At 35.5% G+C, this 23,092-nt stretch overlaps 1 protein-coding gene across 1 annotated transcript; it reads right to left on the bottom strand.

Moving 5' to 3' along the window:
* Nucleotides 1-1,140: 1,140 nt before the first annotated feature.
* Nucleotides 1,141-2,227, bottom strand: LOC104240156 (uncharacterized protein At3g17950). Its single transcript, XM_009794934.2, has 2 exons — nt 1,920-2,227; nt 1,141-1,826 (listed from the first exon to the last, which is right to left on the bottom strand). The coding sequence occupies exons 1-2, from the start codon at nt 2,001-2,003 to the stop codon at nt 1,278-1,280; spliced, it is 633 nt and encodes a 210-aa protein (XP_009793236.1). The 5' UTR covers nt 2,004-2,227; the 3' UTR covers nt 1,141-1,277.
* Between the last annotated feature and the right edge of the window lie 20,865 nt (nt 2,228-23,092).

Here is a 23,092-nt window from a genome sequence, read left to right as displayed (position 1 = left end):
GTAGAGAAATTCTACTTATAGTACAATTCTAACTACGGAAGGAGATCCCATGATTAGCTAAATAACCGGTCCTGACTCGATACGAGTCGAGAGTTCTGCGACGATTCTTGCTCGATCACGGATATCTCGACTTTCTGTTATTCGACTTAGCAGGCATCCTTCGATCTCGCTCGATCTCTTTCCCGTGTCGATCTCGATCTTGATCGGTCATTGATTCACGAGCTTAGCAATCCATCTTCGTACCATGGTTCGATACAATGTGAGGCCGAGCCTTGATTTGCCACCTCGATTTCGGTTAATCATACAAAACTAACGCAACTCGATTTTAACCGTATACACAGATGAATTTCTTTTGGTCAGATTTTAGCCGTACGGACTCAAATCTGGTAGTGCTACTTGTAAAAGCTTTTGCAACAACACAGTTTGCTTGTTGTTTCAGACATTGGTGTTTATTATGCTTGTGATCATAACTTTAGCTTCAACAGTGATCAATGACAAGCTGGTGACTTATAACCACTAAAGGGTGTTTCTTCAAGTTTGTAATATATAGGAGTAGCATTCAATAGTAATTCTTTAGTGCTGATTAGATTTATTTATAAATATCTCAAAACGAGGTCAATTGATTTTATGGCTTTTTATAAATTTATTTTTAATTTTATAACTCTACCTTTTTTTTACACATGGAAAATTTATTTTTACGCGTAAAAGATCTATTTTTTTACACATAAAAGATTTAAAATAATTATTTTATTAATTTTAAAATTGTAAAGGGGCATAATGTAAGATAACACCTCAAAAGGGAAGACAAAATCAAGAAGAATTAATATGAGTACACAACAATAACTGTGCTACAATCTCAAACAAATTCAAATTGACTAGATAAATCATCACTAATTATATTTTCTATTTAGACTATCTCTCAACATTATACTCAAGAAAAGTTGGAAATAAAGTTTTGTGTAATTTATCAAATATTGTATTCATCCTTTTTCTTAGCCCAGTTTCTGGTATCCCTCCTAAAGAGATACTAGGAACAAAACTACTACTTAGGTCCGAAACGAGCCTTTCCTTTAGTAGAATAAATCCAAATAAATATCATGACAATATAAAAATAAAAATTAGAACAAAAATAAACGACAGTGGCTAATAAGGACGATGTTACTGTATTCTTTTCTGGTTCTCCGAGTTTCTGCATCTTCTTAATGACTATATTAATGACAAAGTTTAAACATATTTAATGACAAATCAAAAATTTAAAGATAAGTCTATCTTTATGCTTATCCAACGCAGCCAGCACCACGGCTACAGATTCCGGAGAGCGACGCCACAGAAAATCTACACAACCCCAAACCTCCCGCCGACGATGATTCTTCCTCAGCTTCTACCGGCGGAAGAACTCTCCCGTCGGCGAATAACGTCCTTCCGTTAGTCGGCTGCGCGTCGATGACGACACCTTCAAGCTCAGCCGCCGCCGCTGCAGCGGCGGCCGCACCGCCGTCAATCGTTCCGTCTCCCAACCTCCGCTCGACTTCGAGATACTCCCCGAGCGAAGCAGGTTTGGAGTCGCATTCGTCTCTGCAAAGCCTCCACCACCTCCGCCGTCGGCAATTCCTACGCTCCTCCTCTTCCGCCGCCGCGGCCGCAGCCGCCACCCTACTCTTCTTCGACTTCCTGTTCTTCCGAGAACTCCCCGCGCCGACGGAGCTCTCAACGTTCGATTGGCGGTTCTGAGTCATCGATGGAGCTCTAAACGTGATCGCCTGGAATGTAACTCCCATGAGCGTCCCTAAAGTTATACTCCGATCATGAAAAAATGAACCTGTAGACTGGTCACACGGCAAAACCCTAACCGTAAATTTCAAACACATTTCACATACACAATATGCAGTTAGGGAAGTGAATGATCATTAACTAGTTACCTCAGTGTCGAGATCAGAAGAAGAAACTGATGAAATTGTTGGAGAAGAAGGTGGTGGTACCAAATCACTCGCCGGATCCAACATTTTTCCTAATTGGGGCTTCAATTCTCTGGGGAATATATTACCAGTAGAAGCTATAACAAATAGTTTGAGGATAAACAGAAAGGGGTAAGGGTACAGTACGTCACCCTGAAAGTATTGTTGGGTTTACAGTGTAATTCTTGTGCATCAGTACTGGTCCTGCAAAATTGGAGGGGTGGTTAAGCTAGGGGCATACTATGCAATCATACCTTTCTTGGTGGAAGAGTGGAGCAAAAAAGTTGGAGAAGTTTGATTTTGTGTATCATAAAATTGACACTAGTTGTAAGAGATAATTTTTTTATCTTACAAATTTGTGAACCCCAATCTTATATTTTTGGGTTCACAAAATTATGAGATAAAAAAATTATCACATACCACTAATGTCAGTTGCACGACACACAAAATAAAATTTTCCAAAAAAGTCCACGTTCCTATGTGTGAAAATGATCTACTTTTCTAGTTTTCACTGTTTAATCCAACAACTTTTCTGATTTCACTGTTTAATCCCACAACTTTTCTGGTTTTCACTGTTTAACCCTCCTATATAATGTGATTCTCGGCCTGTTTTCTGCTCCTCTTGTTGGTTGATGCATCACATCTCATTAGTTTTTTAAATAAAAATAAAAACTTGTCTTGTGGAGCTACAATTTACAACTCATGATTTTGACATTAGTTTCATATGAATGACACAATGAAAGTTTCGAAATCATTAAATATGATTGGAGCTTATGGTCATGAATCATGATTAATGATCTTCAATCAGTTAATTTTGCTATTTGTTCATTTTACTCTATTAGTACAAGGTATTTTCATTGTAATACTAAATAAATTCGTGCTATAAGGCAAAGTGAAGGTTTTACTTCAAATATTGTACATATTCTATGAATATCACGCTTATCGTTATGCAAACAGGAGTTTCCTAAGCAATAATTGACAGACTTATTACAACGTCAAGCATAATGTAAGTATAATTTTTCAATTTGATTTTTTTGGGCTTTACAATCCATGATATAATGGTAAAAATTGCACGGCCCCCTGTTTGGTTGCCCCCATTTAACCTATACTCATTTTTTTAAATTTTTTTAACTTGTACCCATTTTTTAAATAACTTCAGTCCCATTTCTCCTCCTCCTTGCTTTGCAACTCTCTCGAATCATATATAGGAGAATCTCAACTAAGAACCTTAGGACGTTCTTCCCATGGAGTGATACTATATAAATGAACACTTTCTTCCTGGTCTCTCAATTACTAACAAAGGAATTGACAGATTCAAACAAAAATTAAAGAAATGCAAGATTAATGGAGGATTCGTGTCTTTGTCATTGCCCAAGTGGCTTCTTTATCTTCATAAAGGATACATATTATCCATAGAGATCTGGAGGCGAATAACAATATTCTTCTAGACGGTAATGAACCTCAAAATATCAAATTTTGGATTGTCGCATGTTTTTGGTGGCAAAGATTCAGAAGCTAAGACAAATCGAGTTGTTGGAACTTAGTTGTTACAACTCATATACTCATGTGTTAGTTCATGCCATATATTAGTTAACATAAATCCAAGAAGGAATTATTTTTGAGATGATAAGAAGTCAATCCTATTGGTCTTAAGTGATACAAGAGTGTATAAGGGTGATTAACAAGTATTAGAAGTTAAATGAATCAAGGATGTTGTAACTCGTATTTTCAAGTAATCTAGCGGTGCTTAATACACTCAAGAGTTCATTTATTAAGGTATTTTAATCATATAATATCCGTATCATAAGTCTTGAAGTCAAACGAGTTATGAAACAAAAGTCGACAAAAGTTGTCGCAACTTAGGTTCATAATTTTACTTAAACATTAGGTCAAATGTTTCTAATTTTTTCTCCTAATCTATAGGGAATTATGGGGTGATATACCCACCAAATTAAAGATCTATGAGTCTAGTTTCCAACGCATTAAACCGTTCATCGATACGATCTCGGAGTAGAGAGATATTCGCGTTTTCGCGAGACTGCGCCAAGCACCTCTCTATGGGGCCCACTAAGGCGGTTTAAGATATTTGGACCTATATAGGATGCCTCCAACCCGTTTTAAGTCATTTCTTCTCACTATTTTCAGACCTTAGAACCCTAGGAACATCCTCTCAAGGTTCTCTCAAGATTCAAGACCCAAAAAAAGGGCAAACAACACAAATCAAGTGTCGGGAATTCTGTGGCGCTAGTAAGTCTCTTGTTCTTCTTGTTGTTGCTCATTTTTGTGTCGTTCCAGCTCGTGTGGGAGGTTGTTTTAAAGGGTTTATGTTCTGTAAATACTCCATCATGTTCTTAATATCAATCCTAGGTGATTTCAAGCCTTCTAAAGTGATTCTAGTGAAACACTAATTGATCGCTAGTTTCGCTTTTTTGTTGTTGTGGCAGCATTGGAGGGATATTTCATGGAAATTTAAGGTCAAATTGGAGTTGATATTTCTGTATAAAGGTAAGGAACCTCTTACTCTATATGTATTTAAGATTATCCAAGTTGCAGCTAAGCCATTGAAGCTAGAACTTGTGAGATATATATCGAAAGGCTTGGTAGTAATGTTATTGTTTTGTGGACTGTTTTGCGTTGTTGTTGGGCTGCGTATTTTACTACTATCTTGTGGAGTTTTGGAGGAGTAAGGGTGTGGAGAAACACCATATATATGTAGGGTTATGGGCTGATAGTTATTCGTAACATTTCCAGGTTGTTTGACACGACTACGGTGGTCGTCGTATGTATGGAGTGATTAGGCTATGTGTGGACTATTTTGGGAGGCTCAATATGTTTATTATTGATGTTGTTTGGGCTGTTTGGTGACTGTTTTGAATGGTGTGAGGTCATATATATAGGGGAGGTGCTGTCCGTTTCATCGTAAAATAGGTTGTGGTCGATACATAATAGTTATGACGCTTAAATGATAACGATAGTATCGTTTCTCTTATTGTAGACTAAGGAGTTTTGACAATTGCATAGCTTGAGATTGGGGCAGTATATACAAGGTATGTGAGGCTATCCCTTTCCTTCTTTTGCACGACTCCGATTGTACATAATGTAATGAACGAGCTTCCAAGATACTCTACTCTTAGAAGCTAGCAGTACTTACATTGTTTTCCCTCTTATGGAACGATTGATGTTAATGTTGCTTCTCTTATTCTTATGTTATCAATGTTGTTGGTACTTCCTGATTCTTATAAGGTTCATAGTGAAGAGTTAGTCCTAATAACGTGTACAGAGGATACCGACCTTACGTCACTCCGAAAGGTTTAGAATGTGATTCCATGAGTCGAGCATGCATTATATATATGTATCTATTTTACTCTACCGAGCCACACTATAGTTGGCCGGGTACGGCACCTATTGTGCAACCACTGATCAGTTGGGTTTTACCGAGCTCCACGTGGCCGGGTACGATTCTACCGAGCCTATTATGGCCGGGTACGATATGATGATAATGATGCCTATTATGGTCGGGTACGATATGATGATGATGATGCCCATAGAGGCGAATGTTTTAAGGGTTTATGTATTTATACATATGTATCATGCATTTCATGTAAGTAGCCCTCAGAGGTACTAAGATGTTACAGGTTGTATATTCTCTATCCTTGCTTACATTACTGATCGTATTTATGGTTCCTTGCCTTACATACTCAGTACTTTATTCGTACTGACGTCCTTTTATTTGTGGACGCTGCATGTCGTGCTGCAGGTCCTGATAGACAGGCAGGTGCAGCTCCCCCACCACAGTAGACTGTCCAGTTCAGCGGTGATTGGCGAGATCCCTTCTCCGGACTTGCCTTGGTCTTGGTATGCAATTTTTGTTATAGACATTATGGGTATGTCGGGGCCCTGTTCCGGCTATGTTGCAACACTTATGTTCTTTTAGAGGCTCATAGATAGGTGTCGGCTCATGTATAGTTTGGTATGCCTTGTCGGCTAGTTTTTGTTGTATAGTCTTTCATAGTAGCGTGGTAGCTCATACCTTATATGTAGTTTCTTGATTGTCTGGTCATCCCCTGCTATGTATGTTCATGCCGTCATATTTTATTGCTGGTTGTCCATGATCCAGGTCTACCATTTATATTGATCTCGTCAGCCCTAAAAGATAATAATGAAGGTTAGATGAAATGTACGTTGGTGCTCGGCAAGTGTGGTCGGGTGCTAGTCATGGCCCTCCAGTTTGGGTCGTGACAAACTTGGTATCAGAGCAAGTCTGTCCTAGGGGTTGTCTATGAGCCGTGTCTAGTAGATTCTTGATTATGGATGTGTAGCGCGCCACATTTATAATCAGGAGGCTACATGACATCTAGGGTTGTTACCTTCTTCCTGAATCTAGATCGTGCGTAGAGTTGAATCGTAAGTGTTCGTCTCTAATATTCACCTTGTTTTTTCAGTGATGCCTTCGACTAGGAAGCAAACGATTAGTAGACGGCTTGATACAGCAGCGGGAGAGGGTACCAGTCAGGTGCCCCAAGTCAGAGCAGGACAAAGTGGGGCTCAGAGTGAGATGCCCTCTCATACCTCATCTACTCCATCTCCTCCAGAGGATATTAGAAGGCACCCAGCGCCTCCAGTTCCTCCGTCTGGCACTCCAGACCAGGATATGCGGAGTGCTTTGCAGTTATTGACTAGCTTGGTAGCTGCTCAGGCTCAGAGGCAGAATACAGGTGCTGCTGAGAAACCAGTTAGTACAAGAGTTCGTGATTTTATTAATTTAGACCCTCCAGTGTTTACCGGATCAGACCCCAAGGAGGACCCACAGACTTTTATTGACCAGGTTCATCGTACACTTCGGGTTATGCATGTTAGTGATACAGAGGCAGTAGAGTTGGCTTCTTATCGGCTACGGGATTTAGCGGTTCTCTGGTATGATAGTTGGGAGAGATCCAGGGGTCCGAACCCTCCTCCAGCTGTGTGGAAGGAATTTTTTGAGGCCTTTCTTCGTCACTACTTGCCAGTTGAGATACGACGAGCTAGAGCTGATAAGTTCTTGAACCTTAGACAAGGTAATATGAGTGTGCGAGAGTACAATATGCAGTTTGATTCTTTGGCAAGGTATGCTCCCCATATGGTGGCCGAGATGAGTGATAGGGTGCATATGTTCGTGAATGGGTTGGGACCACATCTGATAAATGAGTGTACGACAGCCTCCTTGGTGGAGGGCATGGATATTTCCCGTATTCAAGCTTATGCCCAGACCCTAGAGGATCGTAAGCGCCAGCAGAGGGCAGTTAGGGAGCAGGATAGGGGCCAGCATAAGAGGGCGAGATTTGCAGGGTATTCTGATGACTTCAGAGGCCGCATCAGGCCACAGTTTTCGAGGAGTTCGGCGCCACCTGTAGCTAGTGCTCCTCCACAGTTTCAGAGGCCTCGATATGATCGATCCTATTCTGGTCCAGGTCAGAGTTCGCGGGCATCTGGCTCGCAACATCACAGGGATACTAGTCAGATGAGACCCCCAACACCACATTGTGATCAGTGCGGCAAGGCCCACTTTGGACTGTGTCGTCGAGGTTCTGATGCATGCTATTCGTGCGGGCAGCCTGGCCATATGATGCGGGATTGTCCTAATAGAGGAGGTGATGGTATGGCTCAGCCGACTGGATCTGTGTCTGGTTCTTCCTCATCAGTTCGACCTCCAGCACGGGGTTTTCAGCAGTCGACAGGTCGTGGTAGGGGTAGAGGTGCAGTGCCGAGTTCGAGTGGTGCTCAAAATCGAACCTATGCTCTAGTAGGTCGACAGGATCTCGAGTCGTCTCCAGATGTTGTTACAGGTATTATATCTGTGTTTTCTTATGATGTATATGCGCTGATTGATCCGGGATCTACATTATCATATGTTACACCCTTTGTGGCTAATAAGTTTGGCATTGAACCTGAATTGATAAGTAAACCCCTTGCGGTATCTACTCCGATAGGAGATTCTGTGATTGCTAGAAGGGTATATAGAGGTTGCACTGTGATGATTTGTAGTCGTCAAACCTCGGCAAATTTATTTGAGTTAGAAATGGTTGATTTTGATGTGATAATGGGAATGGACTGGTTGGCCTCATGCTATGCAAATGTTGACTGTCGTACGAAGATGGTTAGGTTCCAATTTCCGGGTGAACCCATCATTGAATGGAAAGGGAACATTGCTACACCGAAAGGTAGGTTTATTTCCTATCTTAAGGCAAGGAAAATGATCTCAAAAGGTTACATTTATCATCTCGTTCGCGTTAGGGATGCGGAGGTGAAACCGCCTACTTTACAATCAATCCCTGTGGTCAACGAATTCCCAGATGTTTTCCCAGATGAACTCCCAGGCCTTCCTCCTGAAAGGGAGATTGAGTTTAGCATTGATGTGTTGCCTGACACTCAACCGATCTCTATTCCTCCATACAGAATGGCCCCGGCAGAGTTGCGAGAGTTGAAGGTGCAGTTGAAGGACTTGCTGGATAAGGGCTTTATTAGGCCTAGCACTTCACCTTGGGGTGCACCAGTCCTATTCGTGCGGAAGAAAGACGGGTCGTTACGGATGTGTATCGACTATCGACAGTTGAATAAGTCTACTATAAAGAACAAGTATCCACTTCCAAGAATTGATGACCTGTTTGACCAACTCCAGGGTGCCAAGTATTTCTCCAAGATTGATTTACGTTCAGGGTATCATCAGGTGAGGGTTAGGGAGAAGGATATTCCAAAGACGGCCTTCCGGACAAGATATGGGCACTTTGAGTTCTTGGTGATGTCGTTCGGGCTAACAAATGCCCCAGCAGCTTTTATGGATCTCATGAATACTATATTCAGGCCCTATCTTGATGTGTTCGTGATTGTATTCATTGATGACATTCTAGTGTATTCTCGTTCGGAGGCGGAACATGCGGGCCACTTGCGGATAGTATTACAGACGCTTCAGGATCGTAAGTTATATGCTAAGCTCTCCAAATGTGAATTCTGGCTGAACTCAGTAGCATTCCTTGGCCATGTGATATCTGATGAGGGTATTAGTGTCGACACTCAGAAGATCGATGCAGTAAAGAATTGGCCGAGACCTACAACACCATCAGAAGTCCGCAGCTTCCTAGGGCTAGCAGGATATTATAGGCGGTTTGTAGAAGGATTTTCCTCTATATCATCACCATTGACTAAGTTAACACAAAAAGCTACCAAATTCCAGTGGTCTGACACTTGTGAACGTAGTTTTCAGGAGCTGAAGAATCGATTGACATCTGCACCAGTGCTCACTCTTCCTGAAGGAACAGAAGGTTATGTGGTATATTGTGATGCCTCAGGTATAGGTTTGGGGTGCGTATTGATGCAGCGTGGGAATGTGATTGCTTATGCATCAAGACAATTGAAGAAGCATGAAAAGAATTATCCAACCCATGATTTGGAATTGGCTGCAGTAATATATGCTTTGAAGATATGGCGGCACTACTTATACGGCGTCCATGTTGACATCTACACAGATCACAAGAGTTTACAATACATCTTCAAGCAGAAAGAGTTGAATTTGAGGCAGCGTAGGTGGCTTGAATTATTGAAAGACTACGACGTCGAGATATTGTATCATCCCGGTAAAGCCAATGTTGTGGCAGACGCTCTCAGCCGTAAATCAATGGGAAGCTTAGTACATATTGAGGCAGGTAGATGGGGGTTGATTAAAGAGCTTCATCAGCTAGCCAATATGAGAATCAGATTGTTAGACTCTGATGACGGAGGTGTTACTGTACAGAATACATCAGAATCATCTTTGGTAGCCGAGGTAAAAGCACGACAATATGAAGATCCTATCTTAGTACGATTAAGAGAAAGCATTCAACAGTGTAAAAGTATGGCTTTTGGGATCGGAAAAGACGGGGCACTGAGATACCAGAGCCGATTGTGTGTGCCTAATGTGGCAGGGTTGCGAGAGAAGATTATGAATGAGATTCATCAATCCCGATATTCCATCCATCCCGGCTCGACAAAGATGTATCATGATGTCAAGGAGCAGTATTGGTGGGATAATATGAAGAAGTCTATTGCAGAATTTGTAGCCCAGTGTCCCAATTGTCAACAAGTAAAGATAGAACATCAGAAACCCGGTGGATTGCTTCAAAATATAGAGATTCCGACCTGGAAGTGGGAGGTGATTAATATGGACTTCATTATTGGATTACCTCGCTCTTATCATAAGTTTGACTCCATCTGGGTGATAATTGATCGACTTACAAAATGTGCCCATTTTCTGCCAGTGAAGACAACTTACACGGCTGAAGATTATGCGAAGTTGTATATCAAGGAGATTGTTAGGCTTCATGGTGTGCCCGTATCTATTATATCAGACCGAGGAGCTCAATTTACGGCTAACTTTTGGAGGTCTTTCCAGAAGGGTTTAGGCACACAAGTAAATCTCAGCACTGCATTTCATCCGCAGACTGACGGACAGGCTGAACGTACCATTCAGACACTGGAAGATATGCTACGAGCATGTGTTCTAGATTTTAAGGGGAATTGGGATGATCATCTTCCACTCATAGAATTCGCCTATAACAATAGCTACCATTCCAGTATTAAAATGGCCCCATACGAGGCACTATACGGGAGGAGATGTAGATCACCAGTTGGATGGTTCGAAGTCGGTGAAACAGAATTATATGGGCCAGATTTGATTCACCAAGCTATTGAGAAGGTGAAAGTGATACAAGAGCGATTGAGGACGGCACAAAGCAGGCAAAAATCTTATTCTGATGTCTGACGTCGTGATCTAGAGTTTGAGGTTGGTGATTGGGTTTTCCTGAGGATCTCACCAATGAAGGGTATTATGCGTTTTGGGAAGAAAGGTAAGCTGAGTCCAAGGTATATCGGGCCGTATAAAATTCTTCGACGAATTGGACAGGTTGCTTATGAGTTAGAATTGCCATCCGAATTGGAATTTGTCCACCCGGTATTCCATGTATCTATGTTGAGAAAATGTATTGGAGACCCTTCTCGAGTCGTCCCTATCAAAGATGTACAAGTTACAGAGGACCTATCATATGAAGAAGTGCCAGTGGCGATATTAGATCGGCAAGTCCGCAAGCTGAGAACAAAAGATGTAGCTTCCGTCAAAGTATTGTGGAGGAACAAAAATATGGAAGAAATGACATGGGAAGCAGAAGAGGAGATGAAGTCTAAATACCCTTACTTATTCCAGAATGAAGATAACAAGGATGCTGGTGGAAGACAGGATACATTAGAAGGTGAAACGGCTCTATGAGGTAAGCAATAATTGAGAATACTCCTCCTTAATACAAAATGGTGATATGTAGATAATGTAAATACGCATAATGCTTTGTGTAGCCTTGTGAAGCCATATGTTGGGCTTAATTACTTGCAAGTTTTGCTAGTGACCATTTTATAGGGGAAAATTGATCGGAAATTTCCATTGGAATCCACGATGATTTAAACTCCCCATAAACCCTTACATTCGAGGACGAATGTTCCTAAGGGGGGAGGGTGTTACAACCCATATCCACATGTGTTAGTTCATGCCATATATTAGTTAACATAAATCCAAGAAGGAATTATCTTTGAGATGATAAGAAGTCAATCCTATTGGTCTTAAGTGATACAAGAGTGTATAAGGGTGATTAACAAGTATTAGAAGTTAAATGAATCAAGGATGTTGTAACTCGTATTTTCAAGTAATCTAGCGGTGCTTAATACACTCAAGAGTTCATTTATTAAGGTATTTTAATCATATAATATCCGTATCATAAGTCTTGAAGTCAAACGAGTTATGAAACAAAAGTCGACAAAAGTTGTCGCAACTTAGGTTCATAATTTTACTTAAACATTAGGTCAAATGTTTCTAATCTTTTCTCCTAATTTACAAGGAATTACGGGGTGATATACCAACAAAATTAAAGATCTATGAGTCTAGTTTCCAACTCATTAAACCGTTCATCGATACGATCTCGGAGTAGAGAGATATTCGCGTTTTCGCGAGACTGCGCCAAGCACCTCTCTATGGGGCCCACTAAGGCGGTTTAAGATATTTGGACCTATATAGGATGCCTCCAACCCGTTTTAAGTCATTTCTTCTCACTATTTTCAGACCTTAGAACCCTAGGAACATCCTCTCAAGGTTCTCTCAAGATTCAAGACCCAAAAAAGGGCAAACAACACAAATCAAGTGTCGGGAATTCCGTGGCGCTAGTAAGTCTCTTGTTCTTCTTGTTGTTGCTCATTTTTGTGTCGTTCCAGCTCGTGTGGGAGGTTGTTTTAAAGGGTTTATGTTCTGTAAATACTCCCTCATGTTCTTAATATCAATCCTAGGTGATTTCAAGCCTTCTAAAGTGATTCTAGTGCCGAAAAACACTAATTGATCGCTAGTTTCGCTTTTTTGTTGTTGTGGCAGCATTGGAGGGATATTTCATGGAAATTTAAGGTCAAATTGGAGTTTTTATTTCTGTATAAAGGTAAGGAACCTCTTACTCTATATGTATTTAAGATTATCCAAGTTGCGGCTAAGCCATTGAAGCTAGAACTTGTGAAATATATATCGAAAGGCTTGGTAGTAATGTTATTGTTTTGTGGACTGTTTTGCGCTGCTGTTGGGCTGCGTATTTTACTACTGTTTTGTGGAGTTTTGGAGGAGGAAGGGTGTGGAGAAACACCATATATATGTAGGGTTATGGGCTGATAGTTATTCGTAACATTTCCAGGTTGTTTGACACGACTACGGTGGTCGTCGTATGTATGGAGTGATTAGGCTATGTGTGGACTATTTTGGGAGGCTCAATATGTTTATTATTGATGTTGTTTGGGCTGTTTGGTGACTGTTTTGAATGGTGTGAGGTCATATATATAGGGGAGGTGCTGTCCGTTTCATCGTAAAATAGGTTGTGGTCGATACATAATAGTTATGACGCTTAAATGATAACGATAGTATCGTTTCTCTTATTGTAGACTAAGGAGTTTTGACAATTGCATAGCTTGAGATTGGGGCAGTATATACAAGGTATGTGAGGCTATCCCTTTCCTTCTTTTGCACGACTCCGATTGTACATAATGTAATGAACGAGCTTCCAAGATACTCTACTCTTAGAAGCTAGCAGTACTTACATTGTTTTCCCTCTTATGGAACGATTGATGTTAATGTTGCTTCTCTTATTCTTATGTTATCAATGTTGTTGGTACTTCCTGATTCTTATAAGGTTCATAGTGAAGAGTTAGTCCTAATAACGTGTACAGAGGATACCGACCTTACGTCACTCCGAAAGGTTTAAAATGTGATTCCATGAGTCGAGCATGCATTATATATATGTATCTATTTTACTCTACCGAGCCACGCTATAGTTGGCCGGGTACGGCACCTATTGTGCAACCACTGATCAGTTGGGTTTTACCGAGCTCCACGTGGCCGGGTACGATTCTACCGAGCCTTATGATGGCCGGGTACGTTTTTTTTACCGAGCCTATTATGGCCGGGTACGATATGATGATGATGATGCCCATAGAGGCGAATGTTTTAAGGGTTTATGTATTTATACATATGTACCATGCATTTCATGTAAGTAGTCCTCAGAGGTACTAAGATGTTACAGGTTGTATATTCTCTATCTTTTCTTACATTACTGATCGTATTTATGGTTCCCTGCCTTACATACTCAGTACTTTATTCGTACTGACGTCCTTTTATTTGTGGACGTTGCATGTCGTGCTGCAGGTCCTGATAGACAGGCAGGTGCAGCTCCCCCACCATAGTAGGTTGTCTAGTTCAGCGGTGATTGGCGAGATCCCTTCTCCGGACTTGCCTTGGTCTTGGTATGCATTTTTGTTATAGACATTATGGGTATGTCGGGGCCCTGTTCTGGCTATGTTGCAGCACTTATGTTCCTTTAGAGGCTCATAGACAAGTGTCGACTCATGTATAGTTTGGTATACCTTGTCAGCTAGTTTTTGTTGTATAGTCTTTCATAGTAGCATGGTAGCTCATACCTTATAGGTAGTTTCTTGATTGTCTGGTCATCCCCTGCTATGTATGTTCAAGCGGTCATATTTTATTGCTGGTTGTCCATGATCCAGGACTACCATTTATATTGATCTCGTCAGCCCTAAAAGATAATAATGAAGGTTAGATAAAATGTACGTTGGTGCTCGACAAGTGTGGTCGGGTGCTAGTCATGGCCCTCCAGTTTGGGTCGTGACATTAGTAATCATGCATGCAACCTTCCTGAGCACAAATAGTTCTTCCAGCACAAAAACTTCGCCAGTTACAAACAAAAACTTCAGTTCTAGAGCTGAAGTTCGACAGTTACAAAACAAAAACTTCAGCTCTAGAGCTGAAGCTTACAAACAAAAACTTCAGCTCTAGAGCTAAAGTTTGTCAGTTACAAATAAAAACTTCAGCTCTAGAGTTGAAGTTCGACAGTTACAAAACAAAAACTTCAGCTCTAGAGCTGAAGCTTACAAACAAAAACTTTAGCTCTAGAACTGAAGTTCGACAGTTACAAACAAAAACTTCAGCTCTAGAGCTGAAGTTCGACAGTCACAAAATAAAAACTTCAGCTCTAGAGCTGAACTTCAGGCCCGACTACTAGAATGCTGAAGTTTTGCGTGATTGCCTTTGCTACTTCAGCCCCGTTTGCTGAAGTTATGGAAAAAAATGGGTACGTTTACAATTTTTTTTGCAAAGCGGGTACAAGTTAAAACGTGACACAAAAAGCGGGTATAGATGCAAATGCCCCGATATAATGTATACAGTCAGACCTCTCTATAACAACATCCCCATATAACAACACTTCACTATAAAAGCCAAGTTTTTCCGGAACCAAATTTCATGTTATGTTAATATATATTCTCTATAACAACACTTCGCTATAACATCCAAAAATAATCGGAACAAACAAAATTATTATAGAGATATTTGATTGTATTTACTGATTTAAAAAAAATGGATAAATCAACTAGGTAAACTATTCAGAAGGCCTCATATTGTGGGTTGGTAAATGAATAGTGAGGTCTCTTGCGTGTTTTATATATACTAGCTTTAGTGTACGCGCGTTGCGCGTGTGTGTCCCCTCTCGATGAATAATTTTTTTTAAAAACTAAATCACATAATATTATATATATTAAAAAATGTGTTTGTGTTTGAGGTATAATATAAAATTTTAAGCTTATAATATTTATTAATATTGATTCTACATGGCTAACTCAATAAAAAAAGAAACTTTGTAACATAAAAGTCCTCAATCATTTTTCAATATGTTCAACATAAACTTAATTAGTTTTAATTCACGAGCAAAATGTCACATCGTTCTATTTCTCTAGTCAATAATTAGCATTATATGAATTATTTCTACTTTTATTTTTATCTTGAAGAGCTTTCTTTCTCTATCACACAGTCATACATGTAAGGACTGTCAAGTATATAAATACCACGTGCAACAAGTCCTGCATAGTAATAACTAACTGACGAACTGCGCGTGTACCCCATCTCAATTAATAATTCTTTTTTAAAACGAAATCACATAATATTTTATATATATGAAAAGATGTGTTTGCGTTTGAGGTATAGAATAAAATTTTAAGCTTATAATATTTATTAATATTGATTCTACATGGCTAACTCAATAAAAGAAGAAACTTTGTAACATATAAGTCATCAATTATCTTTCAATATATTCAACTTAAACTTAGTTTTTTCCCACAAGCAAAATGTCATATCGTTCTATTTCTCTAGTTAATAATTAGCATTATATGAATTATTTCCACTTTTATTTTTGTCTTGAAGAGCTTTCTTTCTCTATGAATCCCATTTGTTACGTATCTTAACTAAGAGCATTCTTCGATATTTTTTTATGCAGAACATGATACCTATTGTTAATCTAACTTTACTTAAGATGTCATCAAAACACAATAGTATAAAAATAACTAAATGATATGAAGTTTAGTTTCTACCAATTTCCCTCACAAAGTTACTATTTGTATATGTATTTTGACAGACCGATGAATATTTGATTTTAACACTTCTCATACGCAAATTATTTTTAATACCGCTAACCATTTGAATTCACAAAATTGAGTTAGCTTTTTCCCATGGTATTAAAATGATGCAAAGCAGATTTAATTTCTCCCGTAAATAACTCTTATATTACCTTTCGTTCACGAAAATTCATTGGAAATGCCTACTTGTTTTTATTAAAGTATTTATCATTAAAAAGTTTGATAGGCAGTGCCGATAGGAGTAAAACAAAGACATGAAAATCCCTGTTGAATCCTTGGCAATACTTTTGATACTTGCATACGTGAATTATAGAAGATAAGGGTAAAACTACTGCTAATATAGATTATTTGTGCTCAAAGAAAGAGAAAGTAAAAAATAAAAAGATAATATTGAAAATTACTTTTATGTTATAAATCCAATAACCCAAACAACTTTTGCAAAATTGGTAAAGACGTCAGTTTTAAAGTGATGATTGTAAATAAGATATTGTAAACAAAAATTACAATTGACAACCTTTCAATTTGTAATTATGTTCAAGAATACATCAACATTTATTATTATAATTTCAAGAACAGAACTATTAGTTAGAAAGTTTACCTCAAATTACAAGCAAGTTGTCAATAATATTAATAGTTTTTGATAAAGCATATAAAGTATGAAAATTATTTTGGTCCTAGAATTCTAGAACTATGCAAAATTTGTAAATAAGTCTGTTTTTAACTAATGATCGTACATAAAATATTGTAAACAAAAATCACAATTGACAATCTTTCAAGAATGCATGAACGTTTGTTATTGCATAACTTCAAGAAAAGACTACAGGTTAGAAAGTTTACCTCAAATTACAATAAAGTTTTGATACTATCAAGAGTTTCTGTTAAAGAATATAGGAAAAAAAATTTGATCTTAAAATTCTAGCAATTTAAAGAGAATCCTAAATATAAATAAAGAAAAGACACAACATAAAAGAATTTTATACCGTCAAAAGCAATTCAATCTGCGGCAGTAATTTACATTGGCAATAAAAGAATTATAAATATAAGGAAAGCACCACGTCAGTAATAAATAAAGAAAGAAAAACCTAAAGGAAAGCCAACGGCAATGAAGAAACCTAATCCTAAACAAAGAAAAGCCTAAAGAATCTTAAACTTAAACAAAAGAAATTGTGTAGCCCATAAAAATTGAAATAAACGATAATTCTTGTTTTTGGTATAAAAAATTATTAATGATTATAATTACAATTATACCCATTATAAAATATATTTGCAAAGGGTAAAAAAGACGAACAACATTTCGATAAGGGTCTCGTACTTTTAATATAGTACTAGTCTTAGGGTACACACGTTGCACGTGTACCTAATACCTTTAAATGTAAATTTATTAATTTCACAGAAATAAATATTATTAGAATTTAATTTAGTTATAAAATAAATATAAAAGAAAAGTTAAAGATAAAAGAATCAAGAAAGTAGGGATCAGGAGTTTCTTGTTCATTGAGTCCTAAAAAATTATTTTTTTCTTAACTCTTCAAGATACTACGGATATAATGTATAAGAACATTTAATGTAAAATTTATTTTTAAAGAACAAAAAAGTTAATTAATAATAGTACAATAACAATAATTATAATAATATAATTTTTAAATATGTGTTGCACGTTTATCTCAAATAACTGAATATAAATTTTAATATTATTTAAAAATATATTTGAGTTACACAACAGTATTTTAAGAAAAAATTAAGTTCCTGAAAATCATAAATACTAATTTTATTTAGTTAATGCAATAAATGAAGCAATTGTATCCTACAAAGTTCCTCTCATATCTTATTGAATACCACCATTGTATAGAATTTTACTAAAAAGGCATGGATACCCGAAAAACATATGTCTATATTATATGATAGAATTATTACTCAATAATTATCGATAGTTAATTAGTTAATGCTGAAATATCTTATTAACATTGATAAATTATCTCTCATGGAGATTAAAATTGTGAGATAATTTTATTATATATGACCGGCTATTTTTGTATAATGGAATCAACCATTTATTTTACATTATATAGTTTTCTTTCATCTACACTTTATAATTATATAAAAACGGAAGATTATGCACATACAATTTACAAAATAGTAAAGCCCTATGCAAAAGACAATTACAAATTTGGAACCATAAAAAAGAAAAGGACCGTGTCCGACTTTGAACAAATTAAACTAACTCCATGTCTGCAATATCATGAGGAAAAATTACATATTGACAACATAATACGCTTCGACATATTTTTTAAATTTCTTGTCAATAATTCTCCATCGAGATGATCACCTTAGCTTGCTCTGCCGGAAAAGAGGCCTTTAAACTCAAGGAACTCAACAATTTCAAACATAAAAAAATTGTCTAAAGGAGCATACTCTGAAGGAATCGATTTTAAAATTAAAGCACAAACATGTTTGAAGTAATAATTGTACCTCTACCTTCCATCTATTGGCTCTTCAAAAAAGAATTTATACATAAGTACCTTCATATCTCAAATACTATGGATGGGTAATTTTTGAAAATATATTATCATATCCAAGCCACAGGAAGAGCATGCATGTGTATATCCACACCACACATAAAAGAAATTATACTTATTGAAAAACTAATAAGTTTGGAGAAAAAAATAGAGAAAGACAAGTTTTGAAAATACGTGAATTGATATATAAATGCTTGTCTCCCATTTTTGGCATGACTCTGGTATTTTATAAAACTTGTACAACCTAAAAACCCACACTAACTTGGTTTTAACTTACAAAAATAAATCTTTTTAGCTTCCAACTCTAAATCACGTTAATATTTCTAACATTATGTCACATAAATCAAATAAGGAAATATTTATATATTACAAAATCGTAATGAATTTTGAAGTCTTAAATATTAGGACTCTTTTAAGTAGTTCAAATAAGGTTAGATTTAATAAATAAAATTTTAGTTGATTTAAGAATCCTAAATATTAGGTAAATAATCAATTTACTATTTTGTCTAGTGCGAAATTTATTTTTAAAGGGTAAAAAGGGGAATAACATTTCAATAGGGGCTCCGTGCTTTTAATATAGTACTAGTCTTAGGGTACGCGCGATGCACGTGAATCCTGTCTCAATGAGTATAATATTTAAAATATAGTACTAAGTTATAAAATAAAAGTGTAAGTTCCTAAAGATGATCATGAATATTAATTGTGTATAACTAACTCAATAATTAAAAAAATATCTTATGAGTCCTCAACATAAATAATTCAACTTAAAATTTGTTCCAACTTTACAATTTCAGAATTTCAGTTTCACGGGAAAGAACCTTGAAAATCTAAATAATCTTGAAGGATACAATTTACAACATATAATCAGGTAACTAATAATTTACGAACTTTAAATAAACACAAAATCAAAGTACAATAATAAACAAAAAGGGATATTTAAAAAAAACAAGTTAGTAAGAGAATCTACAATTGAAATCTAGCTAATAAACTCACTCGTATTTAGCTAAATGTAACATGGATTAAAAATTAAAGAATCTCATAAATTATCCTGTTAATTTTACGTCTTTTGTTGATTTCTGCTCAACATTGCTCATAAGTATAATAGTGTATTTAAAACTTTTGAAAGTTAAAAGTATAATAGTTGAATAATTTTATTAGTGCAATAGTCTTGTATATTTTTAAAAAGTGAACTATCTACGCTATTGTCCAAGAACTCATACCTCTTCTTTTTTAAATATTTTTGTTTTTCCTTTATCTTATTTTCTTATCATTTATATATAGTTTACGCGTTAGACTTATACAAAGTTCGAAATCAAAAGAAAAAATAAATTTTAACTTTCTCCATGGTTCATATAAGAAATAAATTAATAAGTAAATTTTAATTAATTTTAAGCTCTAAAATTAAAAAAAATTAATTAAATAACTATTATATGAAATGATTCTTATAATATTTAACATAAAATTGAGGAACTTTAGAATATATTTTTATGTGTGATAAAGATCAAGTTTGAAATGAAAAGAAAAGGCATTAGTTTTAAATTTTAGTCCTTTATTGTATGTAAATATTATTTCATAAAGAAAAAGTATTCTATTAAGTTTAAGAAACTCACGTTTTCTTATTAATTTATATATGTTATGTAAGAAAGTTAAGTTTTAAACTCACGGTAATAATTAGGACTTCTTATTTAGTTCAATAAGGAAATATTTAAATTTTAGGTGATTCAAATACCCTAATTATTAGGAAAGTAAGTTAAATTACAACTATGTCCAATGTGAAATTTATTTTTAGAGGGTAAAAATTATAACTTTCATGTCTGCTCTTCTTCCTTATATTTTTTATTCCCTCGTTTCCTCTATCTCACCCCTAAAATAAAAACACAATCAAAGAAAAAGAAAAAAAATCAAAAGCTGTATATGCCAAAAATCAAAAGAAATTATGGTTTGCTAGCTGACTTCCGGAACAAATACATTGAACTGTAGAAAAAGATTAAAAGGGTAAAGTCAACAGTGAGCAAATTAAAATCAATCAACTTTCCTCGAGGAATAAATGAGAAAATTATGGTTATGTGCATCCATTGTGTTTCTAATAAATTGGAGACTTAAACCTTCTCTACACCATGTAATAAGTTTATTATCTTAATAAGATGGAGTATATGAAAGTCGATCGTACCTAATCATGCTTTAAGATTAAATCTATAAAAATATAATTGTCCAATATAATAAGTTTATTATTATGCTCTTTACAAACGAAGTCATCAACTTGAATATCATACTGTTTGTTTAGAACTATATTTTTAGTTAAGGAAACTAAAATAAGAAACATACTCACTCAGTTTCAATTTATGCAATTATTTCTTTTTAGTCCGTATCAAAAAGGATGACCCCTTTTCATAATTAAAAATAATAACTTTTATGCAATGATTTATAGCAACACAAAATATATGTGCCTCATTTTATACCCACAAGTTCAAAATTCTTCTCTTATTTCTTAAACTTCGTGTCCAGTCAAATATTACACATAAATTGAAATGGAAGGAGTGTGTGTGTGTATATATATATATAATATATATCGGTTGTTATTTTGAGAACGACTATATAATGTCATTTTTCCAAAAAAAATTACGTATATCATAATTTACTGGACTATATAATATGTCAGCCCAACACAATCAGACTCCTCCATATTAGGCTGGACTGTATGACAACAGCCCAAGTTTGGTTGGATTATATGAGAATAGCCCAGTAAAATCAGATTTCCCACAACCAGCTCTCGTTCTTCGTGAACCCTTTCAGCAGTTGACTTCTTAAATGAGAGAATGACACAGTTATCCACAAAAACGAAATTATTTATTTTTGTCTATTCATTTATTTTTCTATTCACAAACTAATTTTTTTATCCATAGTAATTTTTATGGGAAATTTCTCTTTTTTCTCCAATTCTTTTTTATTTATATGTTTTTTTTTCCTTTTTTCTTTCTTTCTCCTTTTCTTTTTTCTCGATTTCTTCTTATTTTTTTATTTTTTCCTTTTCTAATTTCATTTAACTTCTTTTTTTTAATATTCTTTTCTCTTCGTAATCTAATTTTGGTTCACCTCTTTTTTAATATAACAAGTATAATATACCTTTTATCTTCTTTTTTTCTCATTTTTTAAATTCAATTATTAAATTAAAATAATATCAGTTGTCACTTGATCTAATTCACTGAATATCATACTGATTGTTGCTGAGCACCATAAATTACATAATCAGATTCTAAGAATCAACTCGTGATTGCCATGTAATAAATTATAACATCATATTGTATATTATAATAATATATTATTGTAATAAACTATATACTAAGTATTGAATTATATATTATATACCAAAATAGCATACAATATATGAAAATAATATTTATGTTCTTCATTCAACATTACATTATTACATTTAAAATAGTATGCTATTATGGTTTATCGTATACTATTATAGCATAATGTTGCAGTATATTGCACATTATTACAATATACCGTTACAATATATTATATACTATAACAGTATACAGTTGCATTATAGCTAGATACTCCTACAGTATATTGTATACCGTAATAGTATATTGTTAGGTAACTGTGTTCTTCTTCGATTATTATAGTATACTGTTGCAGTATATTGTATACTATAATAGTATACTGTTACAGTATAGCTATATACTCCTACAATATATTGTATACAGTAGTAGTATACTATTTGAGTGGGCTCAGAAATAGTCACTAAACAGCACGGACTAGCCAGTTTTCGAATTGGTCATTCAAAAATAGCTAGCGTTTACAAAGTCATTAAAAAATAACCACTATTTTACCGCAACACGGAAAGTTCCAGCATAATATACTGGAGATCGGTGCACCTGTGTATGAACTTCCAGCATATTATGCTGGAACTCCATCACGCGGAAAGTTTCAGTATAATAAACTGAAATTCCGGTTTATTATACTGGAGTATTTTTCTGGATTTTGAACAGTATTTTCGTTCAAATTTATCTTTACATGAAAAGTGATTAAATTTCTATTACTTTTGAAACGGTGGTTGTTTTTGAATGACCACTTGTAAATTTGGCTATTTTTTAATTTCCATTTTACATCTCATTTTTTTGTTTGTCTAGAATGGTTGCAATACTTAAAATGAAAAGGTTTGGATTATCTACGTTCTTTTGTTATTTCTGCTTTGCAAATTGAAAAGCTTGATTGCCAAGCTACATTGTGGAGACGAGTTAAGTGTAATGTGACGGGAAAAAATTGATGTAAGCGATTGGTTATGTAAGGATTGTAATATTCATAGACTTCAATAGTAATCTAACATTAATTCTAAATATAATATTAAAGTAGTGGAACTACAAGATTTTTATAATATATACATAATATATAGAAACTTAACGTACTTAAATCCATTAAGCTTCTTTAGTTATGATGAATGCAAATGCTTTTCTTAAAATAAAAAATAAAGAAGTACTTTTGGCCAGCAGCAGAAGTAGTTTTTCTACTTTTGGGAAGAAGCAAAAATTCTAGCTTCTTACAAGAAGCAGAAGCAAAAGCAAAAAATTAATTTATTCAAGATAAAACTGTAGAAAATTAATTTATTCA

Source organism: Nicotiana sylvestris, chromosome 3, assembly GCF_000393655.2.
Source record: "Nicotiana sylvestris chromosome 3, ASM39365v2, whole genome shotgun sequence".
In the NCBI taxonomy this organism is placed as follows: domain Eukaryota; kingdom Viridiplantae; phylum Streptophyta; class Magnoliopsida; order Solanales; family Solanaceae; genus Nicotiana; species Nicotiana sylvestris.
This window is presented reverse-complemented; position numbering and strand designations above follow the sequence as displayed.

Bases quoted from the DNA above. Each gene is read 5' to 3' on its own strand.
- LOC104240156 (XM_009794934.2), bottom strand. From the start codon at position 2,003: ATGTTGGATCCGGCGAGTGATTTGGTACCACCACCTTCTTCTCCAACA. The intron at 1,827-1,919 runs GTAACTAGTTAA...CCGTGTGACCAG, and splicing joins CTTCTGATCTCGACACTGAG to TCTACAGGTTCATTTTTTCA.